Consider the following 24,815-nt stretch of genomic DNA (forward strand, 5'->3'; position numbering starts at 1 on the left):
CAGCACGTTGAAAGGAAGGCCTCCGGAGGGTGGAGTTCTGGAGTTTGGAGGTAGGGCCCTGAGTGAGGGTGTGTGGGTGGGGTGTAGGCCCAGCTCATTGCAGGGGGTCTCCGAGTGTAGAGGTGGGGCCCTGGGTGGGGGTGTAGGGGCGGGGCTTGGGCTCTGCACAGCAGGAGGGAGGCTCCGAGGGCAGAGGATTAGGCCCAGGAGCCCAACAGGCTTCCTGGTGCCTGAGGGGACAGGGAAAGCACTGGCCCCGTTCCCTTCTGTTTCTCCGTCGCCGCTGGACCTCTAACGGTGGGTGGGTCCCGCTGGGTGTAGGAACTCCTCCCCTCCCCCAGCTGCCCCTCACGGGTGCCGGTCCCGGAAGTCGGCCTTTACTTTTGCTCCGCCTTCCCTCCCTCCCATTCTCTCAGGACCTGCGTGGCTGGAGGGGGCCTAGGTAGGCAGAGGATCAGGCCCGGGATCTCAACAGGTTCCTGGGGGTCCAAGTAGTCAGGGGAAACCTGGCCATGCTCCCTTTTGATCCTCTGCCCTCCCAGTGGTTCCCCAAGTTACCCCTTCAGGCGTGGGTTCCCTTCCCCTCCCCCAGCCGCCCCTCAGCAGCGCCAGTCCTGTCCCGCCTCCACTTGTCCTCCCCCCTCACTGCCCCCAATCCCCACGTCCTACCGGTCGCTGGGGGTTCCTCCTGTCCCCTTAGGTGTCTGTGGTCCCCCACTGGTGCCTGGTAGGTGCCCTAGTTGTGAGGAGACGCGTATTCCACATCCTCCTCATATGCCTTCTTGAGTTCGCCCCTAAAATTGTTTTTTATACATTACATTTTCATCAGATGATATTGTTCATACAATGCTCACTGAATCAGGGAGCAAATTTACATACTATTACTGTTGGGCTGCACTAAGCAGCCCTGCAAGCCCTGTACTTACCCAGTTTCAAGACGGAAGAAAGAGCCCAGAGTCAGCAACAGAGACATCAGTGGTTTGTTGGATGGTGGAGCTTAGACATCTGAAGCAAGGTCCTGGAGCGACACCTCTCCATGTGTGGGGGACAGTGGGCAGGACATGGGGCAGTCTTTGCTCTGGGGACAGTGGGTTACCAATTATAGGGGGAATTGACATCAGGTTGGCTCATTGGTTACCAGGCAAACCAGCAGAGGAGCACACCTCTCACTGCCCCTTTGATAAGCTATCACAGTTGCTAAAGTAACAGCCATTAGCTAAGGCCTGGGGCAAGTATGTGGGGAGGTTAGTCAGGTGAGTAGGGTGTAGGTAAAGTAGGCCTGGTCAAGCAGGGGATATACAGAGGGCAAGAGAACAGCCATCTTGGGTGGCCTGATCATACAATTACTTTAAAAAAATACTCTTTATTGACTTATTTGAAATTGTAAGTTCCTATACTAGAAAATTTATAATATGAAATACTAGGTTTAGAGACAGAGATACAGCAGACTTTAGTGTAGAAAATCCTCTCTGTATCTCACATGATACTGTACGGGAGGTAAAATCAATTTCCCTTTACCTTTCTGAGTTCTTGGCTGAGATCTCTATGACAAAAGACAGATGAACAAGAGACAAAAAAGCCCAGAGGTTTATTAACACGAATCCTCATGTTTGCATAGGAGATACCCAGAGAAAAATGAAAAATGAATAATTCTCAGAGGTGGCTTAGAACTTCAGCTTAAATACCATCTTCAGCTAAAGAAAAAAGAAAGGTGTGGGGAAACTAGCTAAGGGGAGGTTACCAGGAAAAGAAAGATAAACAAGCATAAGATTTGTTATGCAGATTTAAGTCCCTGCCTTCTTTATTGATAAGGGACTAAACTTGTCTCCCAGTATTCATCTCTGTCCTTGGTAGAAAGGGAAAGAGGGACACTTTGGTTCTGTTAGGCAATTGGAGAGTAGAGAGCTTTTCTTGTATCTGTTTCTTCTCAGTTGCCTTCAGTTCAAAATAATCCTTATGCCAAAGTGGCATAATTTGGGGTGGCATATTCTGCTACCCTTCAGTAGGAACTTCCCTGGGTAGTTCTTTCTCTAAGAAAGAGATACATTGCCTAGAACTTCAAAGGATCAGATATTTTATCCTACTTTCAAGCTAACTAGTAGCCTGCCACGATTTCATAGAAGTTGACAAAAGGCATGAGATTCCTCTGTCAGAGACAAAGAACTTTGTTACTTACAGCACAGGCAGCATGAGCTTCAGGTTCTCATGCATTCCTTTTGCTCCCAAGTCCCACTGAGGAGCTCCTAGGTGGGTGATGCAGAAGCAGTGGGTTTGAACCAGCATGAAGGAACTCTAAGCTTAGGAAAGTCCTGCTAGCAAACCTAAGCAAACTTTGCCCTGGAAGGAGAAATTAGCTTTGCTATCTTGCAGCAAATCTTCTCTCTGCCCTTGAGGAAAATACTATTCCTATCTTGAAACTACATGTGTAGAAATGCAAGGAACCCATGGTGTTTTGAAAAAAATGTAATGCATCGGTAAGGCTAGTATAATGAAACGAAGATGCACAAAAATTCTGACCAGAGATTTAGACTAAGATTGTAAATGTAAAACACTTGATCCTCTCTGAGTATTTCTTTGAATACGCAGTTAATCAATTAGAATAAAACTTCTCAATGATTTTTTTTGCTTTGTAATGCTTTATATCACTTGATGCTTTAATGAGTCAAATGTTCTTTCCTCTTATCAAATAGATTTTACCATCCCCCTTTATTTATTTATGCCAATAATTTAACCTCACTGGCTAAAGTATTTCTTATTGTGTTAGGGGAACCAATGCACATTTTGTCAAGAGTGGCTTGTACCTTAGCAATCTTCCTTTCTCTCTATCTCTTCCTGAGAAAATTAGGTTTCACAAGGTTCAACAGGTTCCTCCTCTGTAATATAACTGACCAACAGTTACTCAGCTGATTTCCTCTGCTAATAGATGACACTTTCTTCCACATCCTTTTTTTTTTTTTTGTGGTATGCGGGCCTCTCACCGTTGTGGCCTCTCCCGTTGCGGAGCACAGGCTCCGGACACGCAGGCTCAGCGGCCATGGCTCACGGGCCCAGCCGCTCTGCGGCATATGGGATCTTCCCAGACCGGGGCACGAACCCGTGTTCCCTGCATTGGCAGGCGGATTCTCAACCACTGCGCCACCAGGGAAGCCCCACATCCTTATTTTTAAGAAACATTTTAGCAGTTGTCTTATTCTTCAGAGATAACTCAAAATAATATCATTATGGTCTTTTTGTTTGCTTTTAAACTAAGTCTGCAGCTGTCCTGTCCCTGTGTGTGTCCTGTCCTTTTCAAGCTGGAGCTACAAAATTCATTTGAGCTCCAGAGAAAAGCAGAACTGTTAATGACTATTACTTAATAAATCAAAGTAATTGAGCATTTAACTTTGCACCGAGTGATTAAAAACCAAGCTGTTCCTCGGTGGATATAATTAGGAGGCACAACTTAAAGAGTTTGCCCAAATGCTGAGTCATTTGTCGGGTTGCCAGATAATATATAGGATGCCTTGTATATTATCAGCGTGTAAACAGCGAATATTTTTTTTGGTATAAGTGTATGACCCATGCAATGTTTGGGACATACTCATATTTTTAAAATTTCATTTTTTTTAGAATAAAATTTAACTGGTCATCCTGTATTTTTATTTGCTAAATCTGGCAACTTCTGGTCACCATTTATCTAACAAACCATAATAACCTTTTGGTAAAACTTGGTGTCAAGAGAATTTTAGCTCAGAAGCACTACCTTTGGAGTAGAGGTCAAGGTTTCATAGTTTTGATGATGTGACATCAACGCTACGCAAAAATAGATGTAAGTAACTCTTCGTTTTGAAATTCATAGATACGTATTCAGTAGTCCAGCTTCAAAAGAGTGGAGGTTAAAAGAAGTCATGCACTTGCTGGTCTGGGGTTTCTAAGGAGAAAAGAAACCGACCTAGAGAGCCTTTCCAAAGAGGGTGGAAGTTACTGTTGCAAAGGGCTCTCGGTTTAGCGAGGAGAGAGCGCAAAACCCGAGCGAGTCAATAAAAGAAGAGTAGGAAAAGGCTGGGCGCGTGAAGCCAATCAGAGACGAGATGGATGGGACTAGCCTCGGGGAAGGGGCGGGCTTAGGTACTATAGGCTCCGAAGGGCCGATCTCAGCCAATCCGAGCTGAGTAGGGCAGAGCCGGACTCCGGGAGGGGTTGGTCTCGAGGAAGTGAACTCCGCGGTCGGCGAGTCTGTCAGCCTCACCTGGGCCTGCAGCAGTACCTCCGCTTTTCTCCCAGCCCGGCGGACGCTGACTCGAAGGGTGACGGTTGACGTTCGCAAGATTGTCATGGCCTACCCGGGGTACGGAGGAGGGGTGAGTCCTGGACGCTTCGGCGCGGCCTCTGCCTCCGCGGGGTGTGGCGCTCTGGCGGGCGGTGCCAACGTGCCGGATCCGCCTTCGGTCGGTCCCTGCTAACTTCGCCCGCTTCTGGTACTCGGCGGCGCCGGGACTTCGCGCCGTGCAGGAAGGAACCCGGGGCTGGGGCCGAGCGGGGAGCCTCAGGTGTTCTGGTCCCTGAGGAACCCTTAGACGAGTCCTTGTGGAGCCAAGGGTGTGGAGTGTTTTTAGAAATTTCTTCCCTGGAATGGAGGAACAAAGCATCCTTTTTCTTGTTCCAGTAATCTTTTGTGGTCCGCCCTCCGTCCAATCCTCCTAACCCCCTCCCCAGTTTTGCTAGACATCCTTTTCCTGAATTTTTTGACCACTTCTTTTCTGTTCTCTATGTTGCTTATGCATAAATTAAGGTATGCTAAATGTCTTCTAATGTTTACTATTCTACCAAGGACAGTGTTCTTCTAGACTTTGGGCGGGGATGGGGGTGTGGGGAGGTGGAGAATATTATACTTTCTTACGTAACTGTTTATCCTGCATCACTTTTGGGAGTTTGGAGTTGTGACTGTAGTATCCATTATGGTAACAGGAAATAAAACAAAATTTAAAATTTCAATTTACATACATATTTTTATTTTAGGTAAGTGTTACAGTGTGATCAGTATTTTCAAGCATAATGATACATTTTAAGCATAGAAAGCTTTTACAGATGAGGAAAAAATAGAATAAAAAATAAGTTCCAAGAATAAAAGGAAAAAGGTAAAATTTCTAAATGTTTCAGAAGAGCCTTTTTTTTTTTTTTTTTTTTCGTTACACGGGCCTCTCACTGTTGTGGCCTCTCCCGTTGTGGAGCACAGGCTCCGGATGCGCAGGCTCAGCGGCCATGGCTCACGGGCCCAGCCGCTCCGCGGCATGTGGGATCTTCCCAGACCGGGGCACGAACCCGTGTCCCCTGCATCGGCAGGCGGACTCTCAACCACCGCGCCACCAGGGAAGACCCAGAAGAGCCTTTTAATTTCTCTTTAAAAAAAAAAAAATGGGTGGTAGCAAGTATCAGATCATTATAGTATGTAGATAGCAACGGATACTTTCCAAAGAATGATGTAAAACATCATTTGTGAATGTCGAGATTTACAGTGTATTAGGCATTGCATTCTTTACAACTATTTAAACTTAAGAACGTCATATGTCAAGGTAAACTGTGGGGAAAGGTATATAACTTTTCAACATTGTTTTAGGGATAGGGAAGCAAATGTTTGAAGAACACTGACAAGGTACAGCTGGTATCCTGAGGTATGAAGTGGAGTTCTATGCAGCCTGTTGTGACTTATTACACAGTTTATATGTGCAGAATTCTCCAGGGTTACAGATTATATGATCTAGTTTAACCAAAGTAACCCTCACAAAATGGACAAGTAGTTGAAAATTCCTGGGACGAAACTAGGGATCAAAGATAATACTAAAGATTCAAAAATGTGCAAAACTACATGAAAATGACATTGTTAATACTTTTAAGTCCAAGGTTTTCTTCAGTCACATTACCAGGTGATGACAATGATGACCTAATGATCAGTTTTGATTCATTTGAAACTATTGGGAAGACAAGTTGAAATATGAATTTATTATAAGCTACTTTTCAGGGTTTACTTTGTAGGCTAGGGGTCTGAGTTTCCCTCCATGTGGGCCCTTCCACATGGGTCTTGAGCTTCTTCATGCTGGCCATGTTCTAAGAGAGAAACTAAAGCTGCCTGTCCTCTTAAAGTCTTAAGCCTGGAATGCATGTGGTGCAGTTTCTACCAGATAAAGCTGAAACAGGCCCAGCCCAGATTCAAGGGAGTAGAGAAAGTCTTTGCTTTTGCAGAGGAAAGGTTGCAAAGAATTTGCAACCATCTTTAATCTGGCCACCACCAGGCTCTGACGTTTTTGGATTTTGGAGAAGTTAATATTGCAAGACAGGAAGGAAAGGTAGATAGAAGGTTATTCCTAAGGCCAGGTTCTTCATATAATACTGCTCGCCTGACTTTGATTTAAAAAACAAGTATGCTGAACCCTCCAGGCACACATGGAGATGCCACAGTAGAGAGTCTATAGCCAGTCTCCTGGCACCACCTCAACATGAGCTTTTCACTAATAGGCTTATATTTAGTTTGGCCTCTCTTCTTAGAAAACAGTTTTTTTCAGTTTTCCTTCTGTGAAGCTTAAGGTATGAGGGTCTCCAGTAAGCCTTAATTTCTTGGATATGCCCCAGGCCTTGATTGCCCTCCACGTCCTTGGAGGCCTTGGAATGAAGGTCTAGGTGTTTGTTATTGCCTCAGAGCAAAAGCTGCTTTGGGAATTTTGCTAATCCTTTTACCTCTGGGTCTAGACTTGTCCCCCAGTATTGTCCTGGAAGTTTCCCCGTATCAGTGAGGAAATTTTACCTTTTTCCTTTAATATTAAAAAATAATATTTTATGAAAAAGTGCTTTTTTTTGGTGAAGATTGATCTTATCCTAGTTACCCTTATTAGAAATAGGAAGTTTTTTTTTTGAGTCAATATTTGTAATTTATAGAATTTAGATACTTTTAGAAGGCCCATTTCATTTACATTTTCTTTTTTTTAATTTTTAAAATTTATTTTATGTATTTATTTTATTTTTGGCTGTGTTGGGTCTTCATTGCTGCGCACAGGCTTTCTCTAGTTGGGGAGAGCGGGACTACTCTTCGTTCCGGTGCGCGGGCTTCTCACTGCAGTGGCTTCTCTTGTTGCGGAGCACGGGCTCTAGGCACGCGGGCTTCAGTAGTTGTGGCTCTTGGGCTCTAGGTGTGCAGGCTCAGTAGCTGTGACACACGGGCTTAGTTGCTCTGCGGCATGTGGGATCATCCCGGACCAGGACTCGAACCCATGGCCCCTGCATTGGCAGGCGGATTCTTAAACACAGTGCCACGAGGGAAGGAAAGCCCCTACATTTTCAAATGTATTGGTAAAGAGGTGTTCATAAGCATTTGTTAATATGTATTTTTTAATTTGAATTCTCTTTGTGGTTATATTCACTTCTCTTTTTTATTCCGGAAACTGGCCTGTCCTTTGACAGTCTCTTTTCAAAGAATAACTTTTAAACAATCACTTTTTTTCAAATTCATTATATTGTTTTAATGTTTATTGTTCCCTTTCTTATACTTCATTGCTTCATAATCTAGTTTTTGATCCTTGAGCACATTTCCTGGAGCTCCCATACTTCCTGCATACCTTTTGCCTTTACCATATCCCATGCTGTAGCTTTTCAAACTGCCACTAAAGGCTCCTGCCTTTTGCCTTTTTCCCCCTCTTAGAATTCTTTTCTCTTTTTGTCCATCACTCTCTCTTCTTCAAAGATGCAGATCAAGATTTTTGTTCCAAATGGAATAATGAACAATCTTGATACTTCTTCCTCCTCCAGACTCATTAAAAAGTGGGTCAAAATGTCTCTCTAAGATATAAAAAATGTATACCAAGTTCCAAAGTGAAAAGAAGACAGTAACCGGAGCCATAGCAGGAAACAAACAGTATGTAGTCTCTGGGGCCAGCTTCATATTTGAATCATGGTCTACTTCTTACTAGCCATTTGACCATAACTAATTCAGGAAACCTCTTGAAGTTTCACATCCTCAACTGAAAAAAGGATAGTACTTTCATATCTCACTGAGTTGTTGGGAAATCAGCTCACATGGTAGATGGAAAGTAGTTAGAACAGTACGTGCAATATAAAAAGCTCTCAATAAATATTAGCTGAGTATTATTATTGTTGGTATTCTCATTGTTATTCTTATCAGTTTTGAAGAGGACTATTGTTGGAATTATCACTTTATTGTTCTGTTCATTGATATCTTGCTTTTTTAAAAATAAATATTTTCTAGTGGAGGGGATGTTTCAGCCCTATGCATCTTCCCATGATTAATTCACAGTTTTGTTGTATTGTATTTACCATGTAGTCTGTGTATGTGTCTTTAGGTATACTACTTCTTAGTTTTACTCTAGGTGAAATTTTCTTGTATTTTTTACTTTTTGCTTCTTGTATTTTTTACTTTTTTAAAGTATGCCTCATTCTTAGAGGCTAGAGACTTCTTTTTTCTTTAACACTTTAAAACATGTTGGATAACATTTGTTAATGAGCTGAATTAAGTAATGCAGGGCATCTCACAGTTTGTAGCTAACAGCTTTTGTGATAATTTGGGAGCTTTCAGTAACTTGATTTTTGCTTTTCAATGGACTTCTCATAAGTATTTTCTTTTAAACCAACTTCAGTGGATAATTGGTAATATTTGTATTAATAACCTTCTCCTTTTTCACTCTCGTAGCTTGGAAATTTTAGCAATCAGATGCAAATAGGACAGCCAGTGCCAGGAACAGGGCCATCTGTGCTCCCTGGTGGATACCCTGCATGCAGAGCTTATCCAGACAGTTATTCCTCAGTGGGAGACCCCATGTGGACATACTTCACTGCTGTTGCTGACCAGGTAAAATCCTAAATATATAGCACAAATATCAGTTATAAAAAATGATTGCAACTTAAAACAAATGTCAACTCTTTTATTTAGTGTGTCATTTTAAATGTATATGAAACTTGCATTTTAAACTTATCTAGACTAATTTTCTTCTTGAGATCAGAGATGAAGGTAGTCATAATTATCTCATTAAAAAGTCTGGGGCTTCCCTGGTGGCGCAGTGGTTGAGAGTATGCCTGCCGATGCAGGGGACACGGGTTCGTGCCCTGGTCTGGGAAGATCCCACATGCTGTGGAGCGGCTAGGCCTGTGAGCCATGGCCGCTGAGCCTGTGTGTCCGGAGACTGTGCTCCGCAATGGGAGAGGCCACAACAGTGAGAGGCCCGCGTACCGCAAAAAAAAAAAAAAAAAAAAAAAAAAAAAAGTCTGTTAGTTTGATGTCTAACACGTTAGGGGTAACCGGGGTGGTGCGTGGAGACTGAGCCAGATAGGATCTGGGAAAAAGAGATCTGTATGTAAATCTCCTTGAGCAAGCTGGGGCAGAGTATCACAAAGGAGACTTGTAAATTGTGGATGTTTCCGGTAGAGGCTTGATGGTAAAGCAAATCAGGAAAAGGTAAAGGAAACAAGGCAGAATGAAGGGGCAAATACCAAACTAATGAGCAGAGACAGAGATTCATACTTGGGTCTCAGTCACAGTCCATGTCTCTTTTCTTTTATAGTGGTCAAGAATGATTTATTGAGTGCATAGAATTTCATAGAAGTTTGATAGCATTTTCCATTCATTATTCAATCACTTAAATGTTCACTAGGTCCCATATGCCTTTCTAGAAATAGAGGATATGCACAGAATTATTACATGTGGCAGACACTTTGTTTTGGCTACCCGAATTACATTCAAAACCTCCTTTTCCCTTTTCATGTGTGGTAGCGGTTGGAAAGCCCTAATACCATCTCAGACACCTTTCTATAAAGGTAACCATGTGCCATAAAACTGGCCATTGAGATGTAGGTGTAATTTCTTTGGGATGCTTTCCTTTTCCAGATGAGGAAAGCTTTCCTGGAACTAGTGTTGGCCCTTTCTCCGCCTTCATCCTACCTGCCTGGAAAGGGGACTTGCAGTATGGAGGTGCTGCAGCTATCTTGTGATCTTGAGGCAACAAGCTTGAGATAAAGGCCTATGTATGGGGAATGTGGAAACATGGAAAGAGATTGATGGCCTTATTAAGTTGCCACAGAGTCTTATTCTGCATAGCCCCAGACTTCTTGTATAAAAACAATAAACAATGATTTGTTTAAGCCCCTTTTATAACATTTTCTAATTGTTTTGCAGCTAAATGCAATCATAAATGTTTCATTATGCCACTCTTATCTGCAAGGAACTCTTAAGTATTGATAGTATAATACTGGGAATAAGTATGTTATCTATAGCTGACTATATAATAAATCCATTTTATAAAATTACAACTTAAAACGTAAGAACCAGATATATATATTTAGAGACTTTTTTGACTTAAGAACTATTTCATTGTAACAGTTGTCAACAATGATTTGCTATGATTGTACTATTTGATACTTCCCTTAAATTTTTCAGTCTTGTGCTTTTGAAAAATTAAATTGCATAAGGACGTGGCCCTTGTCATATTGTCTCTTACCCAGGAGGCACTAGGATTATATTAGTCATTGAATGGATGCATAAACTATCTCATTTTCAATTTTTAGTCCAAATATTTAGACAGTTCTCTTATATGATGAATTTTGTCTGGCTGTAAGGGTTCAAGTGTAGTATCAGATTTATACATTATGATCCTAGGACCTAGTTACCAAACTCAGCTCTGCAGCTATATTGTTTTTTGATAAGCCTCATAATTAAAGATACTCTATGAGAAATGTCCAATTAAAAGTTTCTGCAGTGTCCCTTTTTATAGGAGGATGTTTTCCTAACAGTAATGATTCAATCATCAATTGATTCAGGGAAATTCTGGTTAGTTCCTTCATAAATACACACAGGCACACACACGTATACACACACAAGTATCTTGATAATACCAACAACTTTAACTTTAATGTGCACACTGCTTGCATTTTTCCACACAGCAGCTCTGTGAGTTAGGCAAGATGGATGTGCTCTTTTATTATAGATGAGTAAGTAGAGATTAAGATTGATTAGCCTAACAAATAGGACTTGAACTGGAATATCATTTCAAAATCTTGCTGCCTATCAGTTAACCTAACCAAGGGCAATTGATTTTTTTGTTAATTATCTATCTAAAGCTCTTAATATTTAATTAGAAAATGCAGTTTTCTACCACTAATGATAGGTAATTTAGTTGAGAGTTTAGATAGTTGATCACAATCCTCAGCTCAAACTGCCTGTAAAGAGATCCAAAATGATCACCTGGATTTTCTCCACATAATTTAGGAAGACACTGCTTCTTAGTTAATTAAGATAACATGTTTTTATAAAATGTATGAAATATGAGTATGAAGTAGTGTACCAGGATAATGCTTTCTGATAGTGATAAATAACTTTTAGCAAATCTATTCAGGTTATTAGAAAAACTCCAAAATTCTATAAAAACACATGTAAAATAGAATTTCATTTGTTAATTAGGTTTTAGATTTTTAAATTTAATCCATATTTGAATGAGAAATTGTACTAGTTTCAACCTTTTGAAATAGTACACGAATATAGCTACAAACTGTCAGAAATGACTACAGTTTAGTGAAGAACCAAAGGAATTATTTTCATTCTACCACACAGCTAACTTGCTTTGTACTAGATACTGGGTTAGGGTCTGGGGATGAAAGGTAAATGAAACTCAGATACTGACCTAGATGATCTCTGTCTAGTCAGGGAGCTAGACCTGTGGGAAATGATAACGGTACAGGGAGAGGCGTGCTCAAGGTGAGTGAGTGAAGATGATAGCAACACCAAGAACATCCTCCGACCCTTATACTTGTTCTCTTTGCCTAGAACTGCACTGTCCAAATTAAATAGAGTATGAGCCACAAATGCAAGCCACATGTGTAGTTCTCCAGCCTCCAAGTACTGCATTTTAAGGAGTAAAAAGAAATAGGTGAAATTAATTTTAATAGAATATTTTATCTAACCCAGTGTATCAAAAAAGATTACCATTTCAACATGTAATCATGTAAAACTTATTAATAAGATATTTTACTCTATGTCGTGGTTACTAAGTCTTGGAAATCTGGCGTGTATTTTACACTAACAGAACATCTCTGTTCAGACTAGGCACATTTACGTGCTCGGTGGAATGTAGGGCTAATTGCTTCTGTTCTGGACAACTTGGGCCTAGAGCTCTCTTCCCTCAGATGTCTGCGTAGCTCGCTCCTTCACCTTACATATGAGGCTCTGCTTTACCATCTATGATGTAAAATACCATTGGCCTCCTTGCCAATACTCTGCTGTATTTTTCCCTCAGCACTTACTACCATCAGGTGTAATTTCTGCTTTACCCCCTCTCTCCCACCACTAAAATGTAACCTCTGTGAAGGCGAGGAATTTGTTTTGGACACGGCTTGGTACTTAGTCCATTTAATGGTGCTTGAACATGTTAGGTTGTTCAATAGATATATGTTAAATGGATGAATTTCTTATTCTTTCTAAATGGAAGATAATCTGTTCATTTATTTCTCTGCATTTTCTTAGCATACTTGTTTTAATGATTGCTCTATAAAATTCTTTCATCCTGTATGAATTTGTTCTGAAATGGTTCATTCTTGTGGACTGTCTTTCTGAACATTAGATTTTTCCACATACTTTGGAATATTGGTTCCTTAAACTTACAGTGACTGAAGTTTTTGTTTATTCTCCTCACCCCCCCTCACCTTTTGTCCCCTTCCACGTTTCCCTTCCTCTCCCCATGTCACCCTTCCGTACCTAGTGGTTTTGTGATTTTCCCCACCTAGATTGTGTCCAGAATCAGATTTCACTGAAATATAAAATCCTTTGCCTTGAGTTACGTTGTTCTAATAAATACTTGGGTTTATTTTCCAGAAACAAGTAGACTAAAATACAATAAATAAACCAGTACATACTTTAATATCTTAAAAATGTAAAACCGTCAGGTAAATCTAACAGGCTTGATAGACCTAAACAGGGTCAATATCAAGAGACAAATGAAGTGAATGATGCAACCACAGGGTCAGATCCTTTGTTTAAAAACTGTATATTTATTCACAGAATTTTTGCGTTAATTTTTTTTTAATATTGCATTAAAACATTACTGTGACTACTGAGTTTTCTTAAACTTCCTTATATTTAAAGGTTAGTCTCTCACTTGCCTGATAATGTTTATAATACTCCTTAGAAGTGTTTATAATACTTCTTAGAAGTAGTTTGTAAAAGTTTTGTTTTTTTCTTGGGTTCCTACAAATTACGTGTTTTAAATTTGCCTCCTTAATCCTTTCTCAGAGCTGTTGTTTTGAATTTGTGACAGTGTATGTGATGCTTCCAAGTAAATTACTCTTTATTTTTATAGAAAATAGGATGAGGTACTGAAACATAATGAGAGTATTCAACCTGTTTCACTTCCATTGTGGTTTCTTGTTTGTGATAAAAAAATTTTTTTTCCCATAAGAAGGTCAAACACAAATATTTGGACAAAAAATCAGAGGGGACTCTAAAATTTTGCTGAGGTTAATGCTGTGGAGGAAGAAGATATTTTCTCTTCCCAGTTAAAGATTCAGTATCCTTTAGAAATAATCACCCCTCAAAATGGGCAGAAAAGGAAAGTGTTTGAGACTTCTCTGAACGTGTTTTAGCATTTTAGGCATTTTTCTAACTATTTTAAGTAGAGGTATAATGATTCTCACAAGGTATTACTTTGCACTATTATAGGACAGAGTGATTATGCTATTTTTTCAGAAGTAGAGAATATAACTTATATTTGAAATGCATGAATAATTTAATAGAATAAAATTTGATTGTGAAAAAAGTATTCATGTTGTGTGATGTTCTCTAATGTGCCTTTGCCGTCAATAATTATCTCTATAATTTTGTAGTTGATAATAGAGTAGTATTTTGAAGATTGCATATTTATTGATCGGCCTAGAGCAGTTAGTTAGCATTTTAGTATGCTTTTATACAGCTGATTTTATTAATCAGGTTATAATTATTTTGTAACAGGATGGTGAAGTGGATGCTGAAGAACTTCAGAAATGTTTAACACAGTCTGGAATTAGTGGAACTTTTTCTCGTGAGATCTTTTTTTTCCTCTGTTAAAATTGAACTAGGAAATTCATTTTCTAACTTTTTTGTTTCCATACTTAAAATAATTAAAAAAAATTTTTATCACAGATATACATGCACATAGTTCAAAGAGCCAAATAATTCTGCAAAGCTTGTTATGAAAATACTGTTCAGCATGCATTCCTCCCTCCCCAATGTTAACCACTCGCAGAGAAAATCTCTTTAAAGTTCTTCAGCTAATGCTTTTGAAATTTGCCTCCATGTCTCAAAATAGCATGCCTTTATCACTATTGATTTTCAGTTTTAATGATCAATTATTATGTCCTGCTGTGAGTGATGAGGATGTAACCCTCTCACCTCCACACAGGAGCTCCCCTCATCCATCTGCTGTTAAGTAATTTTCATTAGGTCACTAATCAGTATTTGCCTTATTGTTACTATCTAAATGCTCTTCCTGAGTCTTATAATAATATATGATTAATTTTCTTTTTAATGTAACTTTTTGCTTTTTCTGAAATTAATCCTCATCCAGGAGCTTTCTGTTGTGCTTTGTTTTCTATGCATAGCTGTCATGCTTGCACTCCTTCTGGAGCCCTTTCTTCTCTCTCTTGAGTTGGATCTCCTCTTCATTCCATCCCTTGTTGTCATTTTAAATTCCATAAAATATATTGAATTAGCTTTCTAATAAAAGTGCATGGGAGGTAAATTTTTTGAGACTTTCTCTGAAAATGCTTTCATTCTATCCTCAGAATTAAGTGATTGGCCAGGTATAGAACTCCAGATTACAAATCATTTTGACTTAGAATTTTAAAGGTATTGCTGCATTGTTTCCAGAATTTTAAAGGTATTGCTCCATTGTTTCCAGCTTCCATTGTTGCTTTATCTTTTTGTTTCCTGCCTGTATGTCCTTTGTTATTACTGTGTGGAGGCTTGTGAGATCTTCTCTTTGTCCCTAGTCTGAAATGTCACAGTGCTGTGCCTGGTTGTGTGGGGAATGCAGTGGGCACTCCTAATCTGGAAACTCATTTGCTTTAGTTCAGCTCTGTTTTCTCCATTTTCTCTTTCTGGAATGCGTCTTTGGACTGGGTCACTTTTCTTACCTTTTCTCTCCTACCTCTTATTTTCCTCTACTTTTGGGGAAATTTCCTCAACTTTATTTTTCTTTTTTAACTATGGGACGCTTCACAGAACAAACTTGCGTGTTGTGCTTGTGCAAGGGCCATGCCACTTTCTGTATTGTTCCAATTTTAGTATATGTGCTGCTGAATCTAGAACTCAACTTTATTTTCGAAACCTTCCATTGAGTCTTTTCATTTCTCCTATCTTGTTTTTAAAATCTAAGAGCCTTTGTTCTTTTTTCATGAATGGGATGTCTTTCCTTATCTCTCCGAGATTGTTTTTTTTTTAAGTTTTTTTCTTCCTACATAACCTACTTCCTCCAGTTCTTTTTTCCAGGTTGTTTGTTTGGCTGTCTTTCATGTTAGGTGCTTTTCTTAGGTGTCTGATGATCCTAGCTTGCTCATGTTTAACAAAAATGCCAGTTAGAATCCCTGAGAGCCGGGCTGGGTGTTGACTGTAGACTTCAGAGTCTGGTGGTTTGGCTGGGCAGTGTGTCCTCCAACACTGGGTATCAGGATCTTTCGGGATTTCCTTTGGGGCTGGTTGTCCAGTTGATCTTCTGTCTGGAGCGGAGGAAGGAGGACTCAGCAGGGTTCTCAGTCTTTTGTAAATTGTCATTGAATTTCCTTGTTTTAGGAGATAGCCCTGTCCTCAGCTGTGCCTGGTTTCCTGCAGTGCACAGTCCTCTCCAGAGAATAAAACCCCAGATGTCTACTGGTGTGGGAGTAGACAGGGTAGCCATCCATGTAGCTGAAGCAAGGAGGGGATTTGGGGCTCTAAAGGCTCCTTAAATAGACATTCAATCAGTCCTTCGGGTTTTGTCTCTACATTCACACCCATTTTCAGAAGTACTGCCAGTTCTTAAACATTTGGAGTCTCCTCCAGGATAACCAGGCTGCTTCTCTGGTTGTCTTATTGCAAGTTCAGGAAGCCACTTTCTCTGATCTAGGTTGTCAACTTAGGTCCACCTACTTTTCCAACTTGCAAAATGTTATTCCTTTGTTTCCTCTCTCATTCTTTTTTTCTCTAAAGGATTACAACTTCTAGAAATTCAGTTTAATTATATGCATTCTAATGGGGTGTGGGGAGAGAGGGAAAATCTGTCAACTTTCCTAAAAATTCTCTCCCTCCATTCTTTGTCACAGATATTTAATCTTACATATACTTGGTCCTATTTTGAGATTGATTGAAGGTCTGCTTATTTGATGACTCAATTTTTGTCATTTATTATCATCTATTCAGATTCTCCCACTTAATGAATGTGTGCCATGTTAACTTTAAGGCAAAACAGATGTCATTTACTTGACAAAATGATGAAATGCCATTCCAGAGATTTCTCCCCCTCCTTGCCTGAGTAGTTTTTGTATGAAGGAGCACTGGGCTCCAATCCTGACTCTTCCACCTGTTAGCTAGTGAACGTGGGAGACTTTATCTTTCTGGGCCCCAGTTGCTTTATTTGTAAAATTTGGGCTAGGATAGGTTTGGCATGTTTATGTGAAATCACAAAACACACACTACCTGGCTCATAGTAAATGCTATTCACTGTCAGTTGAATTGTCAGTCTGAAAATACTGTAACCACCTATTCTAACATTGACACCATATGAAACATTTAAAGGAAGCTCTTTTAACTTTTGGATTGTTTTATAATTTTCTTTAATGGGTCTAAAATTTAGCTGAAATAGTTTTTTTCTTTATAAAAATTTCAAAATATTTTATCAAATAGCATAAAGTAAAATAATTTTAAGCATTTTTACTTATTTATTCATTCATTTATTTTAACAAGCTACTAGTAAGAACTTTGTAAACTTGACTGTACTGACACATCTCCTTTATCAGGACTATGTGTAAATTAGTCTTGAGATAAATCAGCATGCTAGTTGAATGTAATTGTTATAAGGTTTTAGACAAATTAAATTCTGCCTAGTGAGTCCTGTTATAGTTCTTTAAATATGAAAGTGTTAATATTTCTAATAACCCCTGATTTTAAGATAGCAGACTATCTTGTTATCTTTATTTCTTCTTCCTTTCTTTTCCCCTCCCCCGAGAAAAAACAGTTGCTTTCAGTTCTGAAGCTCATCTTTTTCTTACTTGGTTGATTGCAATAAACTACCAGATGATTTACCTACATCCAGATCCATCTTCCTTTACTCTCTAGTATGTTCTTTGTCAACTACTGTTTCTGAAATGGAAATTTTAGAATTGCCCCTCTGTTCCTTAAAATCCTTTAGTAACTTCCATTGGTCTAAAACTTCAGGGTGGCATTCAAGACTTTCGTGACCTGGTCCTCATCTGGCTTTCTGAAGTCATTATTTGCCTCTCCTTCCCATATACCCCAAGCTTTAACCAAATCTCTAACACTTTCAAGTTTTGTGATCTCAGTGTACGACAACTTCTACTTAAACCTGATTTGGCATTTGTGTTAGGAAGACTGAAGCCCTCCTTTTCACTTGTTTACTTTTCAGTATTTTATAATTGCTTATTTAATTACCCAAATCCTCTTACTAGATGTGAGTAGTATGAAGGTAGTAATTTTCATTTTAGTCTCTCTTTTTTCTTTTTTACTATGCATGCCTAACATTCAAAGTTTGTTCATTGGGTGATTGTGTATGTTTGGCAATCTGTAAATGTTTTGTTTTGAAAACAGAAATTGTTGTAATTTTATATAAATAAAATCGAGCAGAATTTAATTCAAATAATAAATATGTTTTATAGCCTTCAGTTTGGAAACCTGCAGAATTATGATTGCCATGTTGGATGTATCCTTGACTAAAAATAGAAAATATTGGAATATAGAATATTAAGGCAATTGTTAGATATAAATGATCATAGTAAACTAGAGAGTTTAACAATACTTTGTAACATCCTGTTTGATTCCATTCTTTTCCATTTTTACACAGAAATCTATTTATATGCTAAATTTGGCTAACTCTCGCAGAAGTGAACTTACAATTTTTTAGTCAATTATTTGGAGTTTTGGGTCCAGGTAAATAAATTCTTTGGTATCAAAACTTATTTTTGTTAATAAAACTATCAGAGAGATTACACAGGAAAAATGGGATTTAATGAATTCAAAGAACTTTGGGCAGCTCTTAAAGCCTGGAAGCAAAATTTCATAACTGTTGATAAAGACGGAAGTGGCACAGTAGAGCGTCATGAATTGAATCAAGCCATTGCTGCTATGGGTAAGAATATTAAATTCTTTAGAATCAATCCAGGTCATCTTTGTTCAGATGAATATTAATTGTTTAAATTTGCTAAGTAATAAAAGGGTATATTAGGGCTTCCCTGGTGGCACAGTGGTTGAGAGTTCACCTGCCGATGCAGGGGACACAGGTTCATGCCCCGGTCCGTGAAGATCCCACATGCCACGGAGTGGCTGGGCTGGTGAGCAATGGCTGCTGAGCCTGTGCTCCACAGCGGGAGAGGCCACAACAGTGAGAGGCCCGCGTACCGCAAAAAAAAAAAGAAGGTATATTATTTCACCGGCTGTTGTCCAATTTGATTTCAAGGTTATAGATACATTCTGATTAAAGACCTTTAACAAAACCATTTTATTTCTGAGTTTTCCAAAGATGATCTTTCATAACTCTGGTTGATAAAACAATTTCTGAATTTCCTATGTTGAGTATACTTAAATTTATTCTAATTGTTTGTACTCACTTACCATTTATATTGTATTCTTTTGTAACTTGGTAAGATCTCTAATTTGACAGCAAAGCCTTATCTCAATTACAGGTCTCTATATGTAGTCTAGCTTTCTAGCAGTAAAAACTGTTTTTTTTTTTCGTTTTTCTTCTTTTTTTTATGTAGTATAGAACACACAGCAGACACTGAAAAACCTCAAAATGGGAAGTCTACATTTTAGAATATCTTATAAGGCTGTAAATTTATTTTTAGCATATCTCTGATAAGCTAAGGTTCTCAGTCTATTTTCTTTCAAAAAGTGATAATATAAATGGTGTTTAACTTGTTTACAGTTAATGCAATTTTAAGTAGTTTTCTTAATTATATTTACTTTTGTGTTTATTTACACTCATTTTTAAACAAAATTCTTTTGTAACACAACTAACTTTTTGAAAGATTTTAACTTTCAGAAATCTGAACCAAGTGTAAATTATCTCAAATTCCAATTTAAAGTCAAAACCATGATTAGTTTCGTTGTATAAATAGATATTTTAATAGATGGTCATTTTAGGGACAGTCCTGGCCATATAAACATGTATAGTTCAATTATAGAGTCTTAATTCCTAATGAATTAAACTTGGTTCTTAATTCAGCACGGTGTTGGAAAATTAATATAACCAATTGCAAAAAAGAAAACCACTGAAGAGTTCACATAGGCAGTTGAGTGTAACAAAGAGGTATTCTGTATTTTTCAAATTTAAGGTCTTCAGATATATTTTAAGATATCAAATTATTTTTGCTGAGAATGCTATGGAAAATCTTACAAATTTTATCAGTCCCACATCCAGATCATAATTCTCTAATAGAAAGCTCAGGGCTTATTTGCATATAATTACATTAGTTTGCATATATGACTTCTATTAATTTATACCTTTCCTTTCATTTACTTTTAGCAAGTTTCCTGGGTTGTATTTCATTATAGCTATGCATAGAATTATCTTCTGTTGTATTTGTTTTTATTATTTTTCCCTTTGACTGGATTAATGTCTTCTGTCTAAATCTACTAATCCATTAATATATAAAGACAATAATTCTAGGCCAGCATTCTTTTTTTTTTTTTTTTTTTTGTGGAACGCGGTCCTCTCACTGTTATGGCCTCTCCCATTGTGGAGCACAGGTTCCAGACGCACAGGCTCAGTGGCCATGGTTCACAGGCCCAGCCGCTCTGCAGCATGTGGGATCTTCCCAGACCCAGGCACGAACCCGTGTCCCCTGCATTGGCAGGCAGGCAGATTCTCAACCACTGCTCCACCATGGAAGCCCTAGGCCAGCATTCTTCACAGTAAAGTGTACACATCTCATTAAATATATAAGACCATCTATAGGGGTGCAACAAGTGGAATATATTAATTTATATTTTTAATTACTTTTATTCCATTCTTTTTAAATTTTAGTTTTATATATACTTTAAAATGTAAATAATCAAATAGTAATTCATGTATAGAATTTAAAACTAAATGAATACACATATAATGGGAGTGAATGATCCAAAACTTTTTACTCGTAGAAGTACACATTCAAAAACTTTTGGAGTCCACTGGGCTAGGTAATAAAGAACCAAGGAAATAGTAAGAAGACTGTGGTTAAGATGAAAATCTGTGAATAACCAGAATAAGGGTTATAGGCCAAAATGGAATAACATTTTCCTATTTCTTCCCCCTCTGAGTAACCATGTTGATTCTCAAATTTTCTTTGACTATAAAAGACACTTGTAAGCAATATAGTCAATGGGAAATATAGGTTTGAATGATAGCAAAGATCACTAATAACCTTTGCTTTGATATTCTTTTTTTTAAATAGATTTATTAAATTAATTAATTTATTTATTTATTTATGGCTGTGTTGGGTCTTTGTTGCTGTGCACAGGCTTTCTCTAGTTGCAGCGAGCGGGGGCTGCTCTTCATTGCAGTGCGCGAGCTTCTCATTGTGGTGGCTTCCCTTGTTGTGGAGCACGGGCTCTAGGCACGTGGGCTTCAGTAGTTGTGGCTCACGGGCTGTAGAGCGCAGGCTCAGTAGTTGTGGCGCACGGGCTTAGTTGCTCCATGGCACGTGAGATCTTCCTGGACCAGGGCTCGAATCTGTGTCCGCTGCATTGGCAGGCAGATTCTTAACCACTGTGCCACCAGGGAAGCCCTCAATTTCATTCCCTTTTATGGCTGAGTAATATTTTCTGTATCCATTCATCTGTTGATGGACATTTAGGCTGTTTACATGACATGGCTATCATAAATAGTGCTGCAGTGAACACTGGGGTATCATTCCTTTTTATGGCTGAGTAATATTCCATTGTATATATGTACCACATTTGCTGTATCCAGTCATCTGTCGTTGGATGTTTAGGTTGTTTACACGTCCTGACTATTGTAAATAGTGCTGCAATGCATATTGGGGTACATGTGTCCTTTGAGTTATGGTTTTCTCAGGGTATAGTAGTGGGATTGCTGGGTCATATGGTAGTTCTATTTTTAGTTTTTTAACGAATCTCCATACTGTTCTCCATAGTGGCTGTATCAATTTACATTACCACCAACAGTGCAAGAGGGTTCCCTTTTCACCACACCCTCTCCAGCTTTTATTGTTTGTAGATATTTTGATGATTGCCATTCCAAAGCAATCTACAGATTCAGTGCAATCCCTATCAAATTACCAATGGCATTCTTCACAGAATTAGAACAAAAAATTTTACAACTTGTATGGAAACACAAAAGACGCCGAATAGCCAAAGCAATCTTGACAAAGAAAAACGGAGCTGGAGGAATCAGCCTCCCTGACTTTATACTACAAAGCTACAGTAATCAAGACAGTATGGTACTGGCACAAAAACAGAAATATAGTTCAGTGGTACAGGATAGAAAGCCCAGAGATAAACCCACACACATATGGTTACCTAATTTACGACAAAGGAGGCAAGAACATACAATGGAGAAAAGACAGGCTCTTTAACAAGTGGTGCTGGGAAAACTGGACAGCTACCTCCAGTCCTCCCAGAAACACCCAGAGCTCTGATATTCTTTAAAGAACTATATAAAATTACAGGGTTGAAATATTGATGCATTAAAAAAATCTGACATACACTAGACCTTATTTAAAAATCAAAATATATTTTAAAAACACAAAAAGATAATTATTTTCTTTTTCCTAGCTTTCACTTTTTTACAAAGCTTGAATTGTGAGAATTATGTACCACTTCACTATTAGTAATGAAACCTTTGTCTGATCATTTTCAATTGGAATGTGTTTTGTTTCTAATGTATATTTTTATGTAATGAATTTTGAATGTTAATTTGTTTTATGACTTCATTAACAAGAATGCATTGTTTGTTGTGTCCTTTTGATGTTTAGTTTTGGAAGTTTTAATCCAGCAATCCCTTTTTCTAGGTTATAGGTTGAGTCCTCAGACATTAACTGCTATCGTTAAACGTTATAGCAAGAATGGCAGAATTTTCTTTGATGATTATGTTGCTTGCTGTGTGAAGCTTCGAGCATTGACAGGTATGGACCATTTGTGGGTACAGTATCATGTAGCTTTTTTCTTGAATGGTGTCCCTCACTTTCTTCAGCAAGTTGATGGTATTATGTGTTTTCCCCCTTTATTCACTATTAAATCTAATCAGAGTTTTAAGCCTTTAAAAATTTAGGAAATAGTGAAAAAATTTTATAGCTCAGTTTTGGAAAGTTTTCTTCATATCTCAGTCGCCTGGGACATAAAATCACTTAAGATTTACTTGAGTATAAAATTATTCATTTTTTAGTACCTGGGGACACCAAGTATTTAAAACTATAGATTTTAAATTATAACAGAAAAAGTAATTTTTTGTTTAAAGATTTCTTTAGGAGAAGAGACCACTTGCACCAAGGGGTTGTGAGTTTCATATATGATGATGTAAGTATCCTATATTACACTTGATATTTATACTGTGTTCTGTATATGTTTACAGTTGTCAAAAAATTTAAGTGATCTCTGGTTTCAGTACTGGAAATAATATATTTTAGAGACCATATTCTTTATGTTTTTCAGCTTAACGCAAATGTAAGATTCAATTGTGGTAGAAATACCAATTTGACTTTATAGTAAACATAAAAATACTTTTAAATTTTATGACAGACTTTTGGCAGTTTATGTTCCAAATCATTTTTAAGGGCAAAACTACCATTGCTTTTATAAAGAGTAATTTACTTGTGATGGTCTTTCTTCTAAGAGAGAGAGGAAATTTTCATCTATGATAGGTAATGGAACTGTTCATTTCTCATTTCAGATGGTTGCTATTAACCTGATTCCAAGTTTGTTTTGTTTTTAACTGAAGGAGAGGTTATATTTCACGTTCTTCAGTGTTTCAAGGTTTTGTTTTATTTTTGTTATGTAGGAATTATAGGGTCAACTTTACCCTACTAGTATAATACTGGTTTAAGTTACAAGCTTTAGAAACTCAAAATTTCTCCTCTTGTGAAAATGCTTCTGTGGAATATAATTAATCAAAACCAAAAACCATTTTGTTGTTACCAGCTGGTGATTTTGCTTATGTATTAGTTTTTGCAGGGCACTATGGTAATTTGAAAGTCTAGAATTTGAAGGCTGAAGAAATACTGTGAATTTCTGTGCTTGGAAGAAATGAACTGAACTACTTTGAATTAAAGCTTTTAGGGCTTTTCCATGTTATTGTTTGTTAAACTCTTCTCTTTCTATGTGTTTTTACTTTAGCTCACCATGCAAAGCAGTAAAAGAGATGTTTTTGTAATATTTATATAAATATATATAAATTTATAACTTTAGAGATATCTGCATAATAAATATTGGTATATGATTAAGTGATATAAATACCTCTTAGTTTTAATTTTCTTTCTTACTTACAAGACAGATTATATAAGAAGCTAAATGATGAAAGCCTAGATAAAACTAATTTATACTTACCTGAAGGTTACAAATTATACTTGGAAATTTTGTTTGTAGTTGTTGGTATTTGAGGGTGAGCCAGAAGGGGAAGCCTAGATTTTGTGCCATCTTTGTAATAGGGTTTGTTCTTTGATCACATAATCAGAGAACAGAAACTCATGAGTCTTTGCCTGTGAAGAAGAAAATTGTAGTTCCTAAAATTTTATCTTAAATCACCTTAGGTGAACCATAAATTAAACTATGGTGAAATAAAACTACAGGAGGCATTGTTTTTCCTTTTTTAAGTTTTTGCAGTATATATTTTTCTTCAATATGTTTTATTGTCTTCTGTGGAAAAAAATTCTTAATAAACATAACTTTTTTCTCTGCACTTTATAGGTAACCTAAAATGGCATCTTTTTCTAAATCTAGATTTTCTGGAAATGACGTATTTGTGATGCAATGTCAATATTTAAATTTGTCCTTTTAAACTAAATTGCTTATACATAATGCTGTTAACTGTTTAGAAAGTTTAAAAATCTTCAGTAATCTACCACTTTGTTTAAATGTTCAGAAATTATAAGTTTGACTTTCTTGACAACATTAGCCAGTGATTTTGGCATTAGTAAACCAGTAAGTCTTTACCACTAAGTGTAATGTGGGTCCTAAGCATGGTAGGCATCATGGAAGCATTTTTGAGTGTTGTTACTACAAAAATTGCAAAGTGGAGTCACCAGGTCCTTAGCATTTAAGATTCCTGGTATAAGCTGCTGAAGTTAATCCGGTCCCTTTCTGGGCAAACACCCCGAAGTCTTTCTTAATGAAGTTTTAATAAACCACATATTTTTTCTTACACTTTAACTGAGTATCTTCCAGCTTAAAGGTGCAAATGGCATAATTTTAATATGGCTCGTGACCAAATTAATATATAGTTTTTCATTTAAAAATTTTTCATTAAAAATGGAGGATGAATGGTAGTATCTTGAAAAAAAACCTTTTATAAACTTTCACTTTAAAAAAATCCTAGGGCTTCCCTGGTGGCGCAGTGGTTGAGAGTCCGCCTGCTGATGCAGGGGACATGGGTTTGTGCCCCAGTCCGTGTGCT

The 24,815-nt window shown here is 37.9% G+C and overlaps 1 protein-coding gene across 6 annotated transcripts; it reads left to right on the forward strand.

Annotated features, from left to right (window-relative positions):
* The first annotated feature begins 4,176 nt into the window (after positions 1 to 4,176).
* On the forward strand, positions 4,177 to 24,563 carry GCA (grancalcin). 6 transcript variants are annotated; one of them, XM_059052560.2, is made up of 8 exons: positions 4,177 to 4,340; positions 8,675 to 8,833; positions 13,973 to 14,042; positions 17,869 to 17,912; positions 18,191 to 18,338; positions 22,219 to 22,332; positions 22,665 to 22,723; positions 23,369 to 24,563. In XM_059052560.2, the coding sequence occupies exons 1-8, from the start codon at positions 4,314 to 4,316 to the stop codon at positions 23,393 to 23,395; spliced, it is 648 nt and encodes a 215-aa protein (XP_058908543.1). In that variant the 5' UTR covers positions 4,177 to 4,313; the 3' UTR covers positions 23,396 to 24,563. The 6 variants fall into 6 exon arrangements, with proteins under 6 accessions (XP_058908543.1, XP_058908542.1, XP_066882299.1 ...); XM_067026198.1 differs by having other exon boundaries at positions 4,185 to 4,340; positions 23,345 to 23,384; XM_067026197.1 differs by lacking the exon at positions 23,369 to 24,563 and adding an exon at positions 23,097 to 23,150 and having other exon boundaries at positions 4,185 to 4,340.
* Positions 24,564 to 24,815: the final 252 nt, after the last annotated feature.

This window comes from Kogia breviceps, chromosome 2 (assembly GCF_026419965.1).
Source record: "Kogia breviceps isolate mKogBre1 chromosome 2, mKogBre1 haplotype 1, whole genome shotgun sequence".
In the NCBI taxonomy this organism is placed as follows: Eukaryota; Metazoa; Chordata; class Mammalia; order Artiodactyla; family Physeteridae; genus Kogia; species Kogia breviceps.